The sequence below is a fragment of the Ochotona princeps genome, chromosome 15 (assembly GCF_030435755.1).
Source record: "Ochotona princeps isolate mOchPri1 chromosome 15, mOchPri1.hap1, whole genome shotgun sequence".
NCBI lineage: Eukaryota > Metazoa > Chordata > Mammalia > Lagomorpha > Ochotonidae > Ochotona > Ochotona princeps.
Genome location: NC_080846.1, coordinates 31,606,088 through 31,620,028, shown reverse-complemented (window position 1 = coordinate 31,620,028; position 13,941 = coordinate 31,606,088). Strand labels below are relative to the sequence as shown.

Genomic DNA, 13,941 nt, shown 5'->3' with positions numbered 1-13,941 from the left:
TCCGTGTGGCTCTCAGACCTAACAGCCAACAGGTTCTGGCAAGATCAGCACCACCAACAACCTAGCTATACAGAGCAATTCTGGGATCCACACCAACCGTAAGTGGGGAAAGGGTTGTACAGACAACGGTACAGCCTCAGCACAGTGTCACAGGAAGTGGGGAGTGGTGAGCCGGGAGCTGGGGCTATGGAAACCATGGTGGAAATCTAACATCAGAATCCAGACCTGGAACTCGCTGGAGGGAGTGGCACAAGTGACTGCAAATAAAGAGCCATGAACCAATTGCAATAAGTAAAATCAAACTGTAGACCTGTGGGTGACAGAGCTTAGAAACCTGCCCCAAGGAGAAGATTCTGATAACCAGAAGCACAATGACCAAGAGCAAAAGAAGAGACAGAGGCACAATGGATATTAGTGAAGATTCCCCTGCAAAGGAGCAAAACCCTATGCCAACCTCAGAGTTAACTGAAGAAGACATCAAGAAAATGGGGGATACAGAATTGAAACATCTGTGGAAAACTGAATTAAAAGATAATGTACGGGGCCCAGCGTGGTAGCCTACTGACCAAAGAACTTGCCTTGCATACCCGGGATCCCATATGGCTGCTGGTTCACATCCAGGTGGCCCTGCTTCCCTTCCAGTTCCATGCTTATGGTCTGGGAAAGCAGTCAAGGACAGCCCAAAGCCTCGGGACCCTGTACTCGCATGAGAGACCTGGAAGAAGCTCCTGGCTCCTGGCTCTTGGCTTCAGATCGGCTCAGTTCTGGCCATTGCAGCTACTTGGGGAGTGAAGCAGTGGACAGAACATCTTCCTCTCTGTGCCTCTTCCTCTCCTCCTCTCTGCATATCATTATTTTTCCAAGAAAAATAAATCAATCTTAAAAAATGCATATTTTCCATGAATGCTTTGTAGTAGATTTGGGGTAAAGATGTTCAAATGGAAATGTTTTAAAAGAATATGATTAACAAGAGAAGTAACATTGCAATTTAAATAATAGTAATAAGCACAGAAGAAAGTTATGAACTTGGTATATAGTGTACTTCTGAAAAGTGGCTTAAATTTAGAGGGCTTTGATTTCTGCAAGAGAGAGAGAGAGAAGGAGCAAGAAAGGGGGTGAGGAGAATATAGAACTAGATTATAGTGGAGGATTTTCCAGACTAAGATAGATGTGAAATTCTAGGCCCATATCTTCAGAATGAAGCCTTACTCTATAATGACCCCACACAGCACCTCCAAGCACCCTTGGTGTCTGCAGATGCTGAGGATGTGGATCTGTCAGTACAGATGAACAGAGATCATCTTACCTGTAAATGAATGGAGCCACAGTAGCAGTGTTGGGGTGGCTGTGTTGCTGCTGCTGTGGGAGGTGAACAGCACCGTTTCCTGCGCTCTGCCCGCTGCTCTGCGCCATGGGTACAGTGCAAGAACTGGAGGGATGTGTGTGGCCAGCTTCCCTTCCTTCCAGAGGAGCAGGACAGTTGGATGTGCTTGCCTTCTCAGAGCCTGTGGCCTTGGGTGAGGTCTGGGAAGGACTTCCCTTGGTAGTCCTGAATTTGTCTGTCTCTTTGCTTGCTGCATTGCCAGATGAAATGGTTTGCTTTGCTGTGGGCACCTTTGAGCCAGGTTTGGGGATCCCACTGGAAGATGGGATTAAACTTTCCTTCTTGGCTGCTGCTGCTTTGCTGCCCTTTGGGATCAAGCTTGCGATTTTGGAGGTCTTTTTTGGCGTTGTCTCCATCACCAGATCCTTTTCTTCTTTGACTGGTTTCTCAGGGCAAATTTTACTTTTGTCTCTGTTCTTTTCCTCTTTGTCCTTTGGCTGTAGCAAAGACTTTTTATTGCTGAGGTTTTTGCTTCCAGCTTTTGGAGGGGCCAATTTATGAGACACTTTGGGACTACTATTTGCTGAGCCACCACTATTCAGAGCACTGTTGAAACCTTCCATTTCCCCAGATTCAGAAAAGACATCATCATCCTTTCCACAGTCACTGAGTCCTGAACTGGGGGACTGCGGAGGGCGTAAAGCAGTCCGGGCATTAACCAGCTTGAATTTTTCAAGCATGGATTTCTGGCCTGAGGGAGCACTTTTGGCTCCTTCTGAGACAGGTGGCTTCAGTCTGTCTGAAGATGGAGTGGGAGAGGTGGCTGGACTTGATTGCTTCACTGTCAGCATAGTAGAGGTGGCGCTGTGTTTGACATTCATGGACTTGCTGCGCCAGGGTTTGCTGGTACTAGGAGAAGGGATGGCAGAGGGAGGGGGCTGCCCAGCAGTGCTAGACGGCTGCATGTTACCATTAACACCTGAAGATGGTTGAGGTCCTTTGGAGGAATCTGGACATTATTAAAGAAAGAAAGAAAAACACGATTAGTTTCATCTTAAATAATACACCATTGATAATTTGTAACTACAGTTATAAATATGTCTTCTCTGAAAACTGAAAAGATGCTATGGAATAACAATCACACCTGTTCGTTTTAACTTTTTACCACATCAATAATGTAGAGTAAGAAGATTTTTCTGAGAATGCATGCTTCACTTTATTGAAAATATTTTTTACTTGAATGCATACTGCCAATTCAAAATATCTAAGTTAAAATAAAACACATGCATTCACCAAAGCAACTCTATGATTTTTCCATTTATGTGGACACTATATTATCTACCATTAGAAGGATATTCCACATTGTTTCATGAAAATACATTGATTTAAATTTTCCCTAACTTGTCTTAAAATTCAGTAGAACTTAGCTAATTATTACCTGCTTAGGTATGTTTCTGATTCAAAATCACGAATCAGTTTGTTAATTCTGTTTATTTTTATTTGTACATAATAATCATTGAAATATGTGCTTCCAGGAATCACTCTCCAAAGAAACCTATTTATATCTACACATATTTATAACATTGTAAGTTATGTATAATTATTATTATCTACTAAGCTATCGTAACCCTCCCCACCAAAAAACAAAACAAAACAAAAACAAAAAAACAACTCTGAGGCAAAAAGAGACAATGTAGCTTATTCTGGGTAAATAATCTGTATCTGAACTGATTTCATAGACTTGTCTGAGCAAATATCCCCTAAGGCCTCTTGTTGTAATCTGAACACACTTTAACTTTTAATATTAAAATCAAGCTATGTAAGGAATTTGATAGAAAAACAGTGTTACATCATACTAACATGTTACAATGCAAAAGTATTTACTGATACTTCACTTGGAAGTGGTTAATAAATTTTTATGACTTCTCAATATTAATTTATAATTTGGCACAGAATTTAAAATCATTCATGTTATCAGAGTTCAAATACATCAAATCAAATGTTGATATTTAGGAATCATGGAAATCTAACTCAGTAATTTAAATTGTATTAACAATACTTTCCTCCTTCATTCTCTTTTTTAAGGAAGTTGGGAGATAATTAAGGTGGATACAGAATTTCATTCTGTTTACAAGCCAGATACCTCAAAACAGATGTAAGATCATGTATGAAAATTTCAACAGAAATAATTTATGAAGAATGATCTTTTCATAATCCTCAGGAATTTAAGTTACCGACATTTCATTAAAGATTCGTAAGTATAAAATTACAGGGCTTTTAAGCGTCATCTACAAAAAAAGTTGAACTCAAAATACAACATAAATAACACGTAATTAGGACATTTGTTAAAGAACACAAATGTTACTCAGCTTTCAAAGCTTTGTTTGTTGCAGTGGGCACTGCCACAGTGAGTTAAGCTGACACCTAGGTACTATCACTCCACCGTGAAGTGCCAGTTCGAGTCTGAGATATTCTGGCTGCAATTCAGCTCTGTGAAGGTGATAGCCCAGGTACTGTCACTCTACTTCCTGCCATTCAAGTGTAAAACTCAGATGGAGTTTCTGGCTCCTGACTTCAGCCTGGCCCAAACTTGGCTACTGCAGGCATTTTAAGGGTGAACTAATAGATGAAAGATCTCTCTCAGTTCTCTGTTTCTCCTTCTGTCTTTCAAATAAATTTTTAAAAATTCAAAATTTTATATTTGTTTATTTGAGAAGCACACAGAAAAAAAGAGTGTTAAGCTCCGCCAACTAATTCACTCAGATGTTGTATGGTCCATGGTTAGTCCAGTCTGAAGCCAGAAGCCAGAAACTCAATCCAGCTGTCCCACATGGGTGTCAGGGATTTAATTACTTGAGTAATCACTGCTGTCACCAAGGGTCTTCATTAACAGGAGCTGGAATTGGTAGCGGAGTCAGGTCCCAAACTCAGACATTATGATATGGGTTGCAGATATCCCAACTGGTGTCTTAACTAGAAAGCCAAACTTTCACTTCCCACTGACACACTTTAATTCTTACATATTTGAGAGGGAGAAGGGAAAGATTATTTTCAGAAAAGAAAATTGAAAAAAATTCATAGCAAAAGAAATACGAAAGTGTTTACTTGTAGAAAAAGAGGTCAAATTGTTGGTTGAACTTTTATGCGTATCAAATATGCTTTTCAAAATTTTGCCCAAAATGATTTACTTGATTTTTCAAGTTTCCTTTTACAATAATAGGCAAATGAACATAATAGTAACATTTCTTCAGTTTTCACTATACCAATATTGACTTCTAATTTTCAATATCCCTCTACAAGTCTTCATTTCAACTGATCAAATCTACTACTAATAAATAAGATTCTTTTCATATACTCTATATTAAAATGTAGTTGTCCACTGGAAAGCCAAAATACTCACAGATTTTGAATTTAAAACACATGATTATAAGTTCTTCTTAACTCAGGTAAAGCCTATCATTTTATTTATGTTTGCAATGTTTGTGAAAATTATTCCTATATAATACAATATTCCTATATAATATCTACTGTTCTAAAAAGAAAACAGAATGGTGGTATTGACTGATTAAAAATAAATTTAAGAAACTTCAAGTCTCCCAACTATTCCAATATGTTGACTCTTGGTGAATGGATTTCAAACATTTTCTCTTTATCTATGTTACAAATATAGGTAAACACAAGTATGGTTGACTTAAAATCTCTTTCAGAAATCGATAACATCTCATCATTGTCTGAACATTTCTTGGTAGCAAACAGAGCACACTGACTACCTATGGGTTAGACTGCTGACAAAATATCTATCCAAATCAATTCTCCCTTATTGGTCAGATCTCAGTTTGATCATGTCCACATTTATGACCACAGCATGAAGTCAGGGATTAGATAGTCACTCTACTCTCTACTTCCTCCAAACATAATGAATTCCTTCAAATAAATCGAATTGTGCACATGTCTCTGTATTTCACACAAAGGCCTCACTCTTTGTTGACTTATGATTGATATATATGGCTCTATATTGTCAACACATTTTCCAGGAATGTTAGTCAACTCTTCCATTTTCTACTATTTTTGGGATTTTAACCTAGGCACATCATCAGCACAGGGGATAGTCTATTCAAGACACTCCAAGATAAATTATAATATTGTTAGAAGAAGTAAAACAGATTCATAACAGATAAATGTTACTTCTTGATGACAGTTATTAAATGTCAAATGAGTAGAAGTTGGGAAATAAAATACAGAAGTTCAGAGACTTAAATAATGAGTGGGATCTTTAAAATCAGATCAATACCAAAGGCAGACAGATCTGTAGGCTTTGGACAAGGTGAAATGTTTGCAAAGATCTGTTAGGAAACTGAAATGTACTTGTTTACATTTAAAAGCAACACATGTGCATTGGGGCATAGAGTCAGACAGAAACAGTCCCAGACATCAAAGAGTATGCTCTAGGAAATAGCACTAAGGTGAGACATGATGATGTCATATGGAATCCCACTTCACTTTTTGGTGTTGATTTCAAGATATTTGTGGAATAGCCTATTTAATGACAAAATAATATTAATAGTTATTCCATATATAGTGATGATATTGATACTTTATTACAAGTTCTTTATATTATTTATCAAGAACCCAATGAAGTGTGTTTGCTCATGTCTTTTTTTTATGTTTCCTCACTTTTTAAATAAAGGATTTATTTATTTATATTAGAAAGTCAGATATACAGAGAGGAGAGACAGAGAGGAAATTTTTCTGTCCATTGATTCACTTCCCAAGTGAGCACAATGGTTGGAGCTGAGATGATCCAAAGACAGGAGTCAGAAGCTTCTTCCGGTCTTCCATATGGATGCAGGGCCCAAGGCTTTGGGCCATCCTCGACTGCTTTCCCAGGCCACAATCTGGGAGCTTAATGGGAAGCCAGGCTGCCAGGCATGAACTGCTGCCCATATGCAATCCCAGTGCATGCAAGGTGATTATTCTAGTTGCTAGGCTACTTCGCCAGGCCCTGAGCTCATATTTCTAAAACAAATTTGTGGAAACCAATGTAGAATGCCTAAGTGACTCATTCAAAGGAGGTGAAGCTAGATTTGTTCCTATAGTATGTGATTCCAGAACCTAAGCTCTGTAATTGTCTTAGAATATATGACATCCTAAGTATGTAATAAAATGCTTTCCAAACTTTAATGTGAATGAATCATATGGGAATCTTATTTTTTAAAACATTCATTTACATTAAAGTCAGACTCACAGAAATAGAAAGGGGGCAAGGGGACAGAGAGAGACAGATTTTACATTCACTGGTTCATACTCCAAATGGCTTCGGCCACCAGAGCTGGGTTGGTTTGAAGCCAGGAGTTTCTTGTATATCTCCTATTGGGTGTAGGGGCCCAAGTCCTTGGTCATTATTTGCTGCTTTCTCTGGCACATCAGGAAGGAGTTGAATAGGAATTAAAGTAACCAGGACTCAAACCCACAACCAAGTGGGAGGCCAGAGCTGCAGTTGGTGGTTTTTATCCACTACATGATAATGTTGGCCCCATCCCGAGAATATTACTCATTGTACACTGGTATTCAGCAGGTCTGCAGTAGGCTCCAATGTGCTATAGTTACAATGAGCTTGCTGCTAGCAGCACTGTTGGTCACAGGCCATGTCTTGAGTAGCAAGAGTTGCATAGACACACATTTTCAATAGTGTTGATATTTTTACCTTTAAAGAATTACTTCCTACGAAAATGCTCAAATTGGCTGGATTTATTAAATATTCCACAGCTGCAGAGTATCAGTAGTTTTTCACTGTTAAACTTTCAGAACCTTGGTCAGCTCATTGTCTCCTGTTTCAAGCATAGAGTTATTAATAAATAAACAAATAAGCTCTTTAGGAGTTTCTGATATTCTTTTTGTCATTACACTATTCACACATTTAGGGTTTACCATCTGTGTATCTGCAACTTGATTAGGAAGCCACAAGACTCTAATCCCATGAGTCCTGGGCGCTCTAATGGGAATATGAGTAAGGCGTAGAAAAAAATGAATCAGGGCCAGAGCATTGGCTCAATTGGCTAATCCCCTGTCTCTGAGTGTGGCAACCCACATGGGCACCAGTTTGTGTCCCGGCTGTCCCACTTCCTTTTCTTTCTTTTTATTATAGTTATTATTATTTTATTATATAGTTCCATGGGCTCTGGGATTTCCCTTCCCCTCCCTACATCCCTTCCTCCCCACACTGGGTAGTCCTTCATGAACAGTTCTAAGTCCATCATTCTGCTGTTGAAGTGTTTCCTGATATTATAGGCATGGACAATGTCAGAAAGTCCAGGAACCTACTGTCAGGATATATTCAACAGTTTTACCAGGAGTCCATTTTTGGTCTGGATGCACAGATGCATACTGCACTATGTCCCCATATCTGGACATGTCAGTCTCTGCTACATTCTATTATGCATCCCCTGATCCAGCTCCCTATTTATGGAAAGAAACTGGAAAAAAACTGAGGAAGGTCCAGTGGCCTTGGGACCCTACACCTATGTGGGAGACCTGGAAAAAAATCCTGGCTTCTGGTTTTGGATTAGCTCAGCTCTGGCCACTGCAGCCAGTTAGGAAGTGAACCAGCAGATGAAACATCTATCTCTTTGTCTCTCTCTCTCTGTAGATCTGACTTTCCAATATGAATAAAATAAGTATTTCCAAAAGTATTGAATCAAAGTGCTTTCTAAATATTTGAGGAACCAAAAAAGTAGGAGAAAATAACTCCTTTCTTGTAAAAGAGAACAAGAAGCTGGGGATTTCAGCTAGATGGACTTCTCAATATTACCATACCCCAAATGAGGCAATGGGGACTGCAGATTATGATATCCACCTCCAGCCCACAGTAATGGCCATAGAAACAGCTGCAAAATGATTCTCAGATGAGTACACACATATAAGACACTTCTCTAAAACTCAGTTCTAAATAAGTCCCCAGCCTGTCTCTACACACAGCAACGAGCTACTTCAGGTTTCATTAGAAGGGCAAACCGTGGTCACTGTGCATCAAGAAAATGTTGGAATAATAAGACTCTCTATGGACTCTTCACAATACAGGCTGCACAGGCACAGCAGCCAAAATGCAAACTTCCATAGGTTTGCAGAATAGACGCAATCACATACTCCAGTCTCTATCATTCATATATTCAATAAAAGGTATCCTGGGCCCAATGATACACTTTTGAATGCTGATAGCTAGACTTCTGACCATCAGTGAGTCTACTGTGGGGGACAGAGCAGACATTTCATAGTCATATTAAAGACAATCCTGACATGGATTTGTATTATGCATTTTCATGACCTATATCAGTTTACTTTGTTTTTCTGGTTCCCAAACAGCAATCTTCATCTACTCCCTTTTCCCTTCCCTTCCACTTTTGTATCCACCATGCCTAACTTTACCAAAACCAAATATTACGATTAACTGCATACTTTATTAAGTATTTTATAAGCTCATCACATATTGTATCTCATTTAAACCCATATCTAATATATTTGTGATTCCCTCTTTAGAAATGAGGGAATGAGGGCCCATCATGGTGGCCTAGTGGCTAATGTCTTCACCTTGTATGCATCAGGATCCCATATGGGTGTTGGTTCTAATCCCAGAAGTCCCGCTTCCCATCCAGCTCCCTGCCTGTGGCCTGGAAAGGCATGAGGACAGCCCAAAGCCTTGGGACACTGCACCCATGTGGGAGACCCAGAAGAGGCCTCAGGCTCTTGGCTTTGGATTGGCACAGCTCCAGCCATTGTGGCTGCTTGAGGAGTGAATCATAGGATGGAAGATTTTCTCTCTGTCTCACCTCCTCTCTGTATATCCTACTTTCCAATAAAAAAAAAAATCTTTAAAAAAATGAGGGAATGAGGTTTCACAAAGAGAAATTATCTTGTCCCCAGTCATACATGTAAATCTAGAGAAAGCAAAAACAAAATTGGAACTGAGGCCTATCTGTTTCCAAAATTTAAAGGTCTTTATTTCTTCTTTACTGCTGCATGCCCGGAAAGTCTGGTGGAAAGTCTCCCCACAACAGTTTGTCACAACAATGAACCTAATTGTGTAAATCTTTGAAGAATATTTGTCTTCTTTCTCATTGACAAAACTACAAATGATGAAAACATCATACAGGACACCTGCTACTCAGTGAACCATACACTACTATTATTATCATTCTACCTGCATCCATCCTACTGAATTAATTAAAAAATAAATAGTAATTTCTGTTATTAAAATACTAAAATAGAATTTATGCTTAGTTATCACATTCTACAAATAAGTAATACTTATGAATTTGAGAGTGTTAATTTAGTTCTAAAGTTAATATTGAGATGAACAAGGGCAGTGTCAGCAAGCCTAAAGAAAACTTCAGACAGGGGCCTTTCTGCAACAGCTGTACAATTCAGTGTCATGGTACAGCAGTGCCACTAGCCAGAGAAAGGATAGAAAAAACAGCCATCTTAATGTGTTTACATTAAGAGTATTGTTTATATGAATGCACACTGCCTTTCTGTTCAGAATATACACATGAAAAGAACAAAACAACAACAGCACAATTCCTGTTAAAACATTCTTTGCATAGCAGCCATCGTGTTCTATGATATAGAGGTCCTGCAATCTGAAGAACACACTGAACATGACAGAGGGTTGCAAAATGAATGAAATAATTAAACATTATGGCTTTGGCAATTAATGTGGAGAATCATGTAGATTCATCTTACGTAATAATACACCAAAATGCCTTTTGAAATATTTAAGTAATTGAACAAAAACACTCAAATCCAAATACCTTGTTGCCAAGTGATTTATCAGTAACATCACCAAAATACTTTACATAAATCATTGCTTCAGAAATGTGGTCATCATGTTTAAAATGACAACAGGGAAGTGCTCTGTGGCTCCGTGGAAACGTCGCAGAACACTAGCATTCCTCTTTGGATAGCTTCTTCAATTTTTGTCTATTCCATTTCCTTTACAATTTCCTGCTAACATGCATTCTTGGAGAATAGCAAATGATGATTCAAGTACTTGGATGCCTTCCTCCCACATGCAAGATCAAAATGGAGTTCCCGTACTTGGAATGGCTCAGCCCTGGTTATTAGTGGCCATTTGTTCAGCGAACAAGGAGCTGGAAGATCTTACTCTCTCTCACACTTCTGAACAAACACATAAACACACACTGAAACTGTTGATTTAAAAATCTGCACCGGAGATACTACAGACAGTATCCCTTTTGCATACATTAGTATTGTGTCATTACAAACTTAGGAACATCATTGTGCTGAGTGTTGTGAACTGCAAGCAGAGGCTGATTCACCAGTTTCAAAAAGGCATGCAATGAATGTACAAGCAAATATATGGCAGCATCTTATGTGCACATAAACATACGATACACCCCACTGTTACGTCTACCTGCTTGTATCAACTCATGCAATCCATGCAAATCCCTAAGAGCTTTGAAATTATGATGCTGAGATTGTTGCTGAGGCCTGTGTTTTAATCAATAAAACAAAAAATCATGGTAAGACATATGATTAAATCAACATTAAAGTAATATAATTACAAAAACACGATCACATTGCAATGCCTTGCTAAAAAATTGTGTAGTTCTTTAACCCCACAGCAATTTCAGAAAAAATTAAAATGGAAAGTATTTGAGACCTAGATAATCTGTTTCAGCTGCTGAAACTCTATGACAAAAAGCTCATATTAACTGCTGCATTTTGTAACACCAGTGCTGTTCAATTCTTGAATTTCATCCTACTAACACGATTTAGAATATAAATGAAATTTTAAGCCTCTGTAACAGAAAGTTTCTGATCAGAGTTTGGGAGACAGGCAAGGAACCCTCTTCAGCTAATGTACAAGTTCAATGCTACAATCACCTGGGAGAAACAGCTAAGAGACAGTAGCAATCCCTGTGGTGCTGTGGCATATTTCTTAGCAACATGGAAAACAACCTCTCCACTAGGGAACTCTGTAAACAACATATGTTCACAGATTATAATTCAGAAACTGGTTTACTAATTAAAGTTAGGCATATTTGAATTCATATGAACATTAAGCCAGTTGGCATTTTTTAGGATTGTTACACAAATTTTGTAAAACAAGATGATTTGCCTCAGGTATGAAAATGAGTCATGGCATGTTTTTCAAGAGATCTAATTTCCACTGAACATGTAATTGGTTTTCTTTGGAGTGTGCAAATGTCTAGAGTACTTTTACCAGGAACATGGCCAAGTAGATAAGTGCTGATATCACAATGCATTATTCATCGTCAGTTTATGAATGATGAGTCATCAGGACAAGAAAATGAAGGATTCTTAAAAGAAATGCCGTACAAACATTGTCATTTCTCCATTTGCTCTCTGAAAAACTTTTCCCACATTTCACTCCAATAAAACGTTTGGATGGCAGTGAATTTTGTTAATTTCCTATGTCAGCTTTTCTGAAAAAGATAGTGTATAACTATGTGCACTGATCTCTTAATTCTCTTGGTGAGAAACTGAAAAGAACAGACTATTTTTTGAATTGTCTTATTACTAAAGTTATGCTAGATATATCTCTTGAGAACTGTTTGTAATTCTCCACTGACTCCTTTTCAGGGAATATCACATCATTTGCAAATGAACTAACATTTAAAATAAATAATACTTGAACAATTCTACTATATTTCCAAAAGTTTTATTAAATGTGAAAATTAAATGGTCTTAATTAGGAATAAACCTGTGCTGTCAATGACAAATTCTGAAATTTGTGGTTGATTTTTATTACTCATCAGATGACTTGTTATAGAAAACAGAAATTATATCCTTACTTTAAAGCACCCTGGGAGTATATTACATATAATTTGCTTATTCCTTTAAATGAAATATTTCATTGTGTAAGCATACATGTCCCAGTAAATAAAGATGAAATATTCTTAGAATTAAGCAAATTTAAAAATTCTGCTATCACTATGCTGCAACTTTTGAAAATTCCTGTGAAGTTTTACCTTATTTGGTCATATGCAAGTTACCCACGCAAACCAGCTTAAGACAAAGATCAATTTGTCAAAAGATGGAATCCAGAATTTTTAGATAATGCTACCACTAGGAATCATGAAGTTTAAAAGGTTAAATAAGGGGCCTGGCGCGGTAGCCTTGTGGCTAAAATCCTTTCCTTGCATGTGCCAGGATCTCATATGGGCGGCGGTTCGTGTCCCAGTGGCCCTGCTTCCCATCCAGCTCACTGCTTGTGGCCTGGGAAACCAGTCGAGGATGGCCCAAAGCCTAGGGACCTGCATCCGCGTGGAAGACCCAGAAGAAGCTCCGGGCTTCCAGCTTTGGATTGGCTCAGTTCCGGCAATTGCGACCACTTGGGGAGTGAATCAATGGACAGAAGATCTTCCTCGCTGTCTCTCCTTCTCTCTGTATATCTGACTTTCCAATAAAAATAATAAACAAATCTTTTAAAAAGTTTAATTAAGTATCTAATTAAAAATGTTGGTAAAGATTGAGCTTTATATTATTTTATGAATGATATTGTGATTTAGGATAATTTGGACACATGAACTTGCAGATACATATTTACTTAGAAACACTGATATCAGACATATTAACATAAGACTGTACTGACATTTAATAGAAAATCTCATGTTTTAAATCTAAACATTCCAGATGGTTATAATAAATCAAATGATGCAATTCAAACTTATGGTTGGTAGTTTACACGAGGCTTACATATTGCAATAACCTACATTTAGAGACATTACAAATACCGTGAGATCACGTACAGTAAGTATTTTGGTATTCATAGTTGGCATTAGAAGTAACAGCTAACTCATTATGGAAACTCCTGTTGCTTGCTGCACAGGTTACTTAAATAAATCTGTTTCAAGCAACAAAGACCACATATTACATTACATCTACCTCCACCTTGTGGTTATAGTGAATATTGCCTCTCACAAATTACATTACTCTTAGAATACAGGAGAGACTGAGTGACCATGGAAAAATATTAATGCATATCTATGTTTATATTTCTAACTATAGATACCAAAGGTAAAATTAGAGAAAATATTTCATGCTAAAAGCTTAAACACAGTATTATATTAAAATGTTAATTCATCTAAATCTTTTTGCTGATGTGTTTTGTTCTTTTGCCGTCTCTAGCCGTGTGTGTGTGTGTGTGTGTGTGTGTGTGTGTGCGCGCGTGCAGGTATCAGAATACTGTGGTACTGTGGTGGTGTCTGGTGGCTTAACTGGACAAGACCCTGGTCTTTCCACTGGTGCACTAGGTAGCCTCTTTGCCATCCTGCTCTGTAGTCAGAATCTTCTACTCAAAACCTTTTTAAATGCACAGAGAGCAATGGGGCTTCTAATTCATTTATGATCTGCACTTAAAATAGATTTCCACAATCTATCCTTATTCCTAACAATCTTGAAATCTGATACTCATAGCATGCACCACTTCAGGGAAGCAAAACGAATGAATAAAATTTGTCTTTCAGGAAATCCTGTATCACAATATTTCTGGGTCTTACTGTGTTGAAGTATTCATTCCTATCGATATTCCATCTCAACTATGACGCTCAAATTTTAATTTCCTGACATTTCTGATA

General features: G+C 38.0%; 1 protein-coding gene across 3 annotated transcripts in view; it reads right to left on the bottom strand.

Annotated features, from left to right (window-relative positions):
• Positions 1-13,941, bottom strand: part of NAV3 (neuron navigator 3) — a 727,630-nt gene that overhangs the window by 170,318 nt on the left and 543,371 nt on the right. For all 3 annotated transcript variants that reach the window (XM_058673421.1, XM_058673422.1, XM_058673423.1), the window contains one exon: positions 1,307-2,333. In XM_058673421.1, coding sequence (XP_058529404.1) covers positions 1,307-2,333 — 1,027 coding nt within the window. The remainder of the gene's footprint in view (positions 1-1,306; positions 2,334-13,941) is intronic.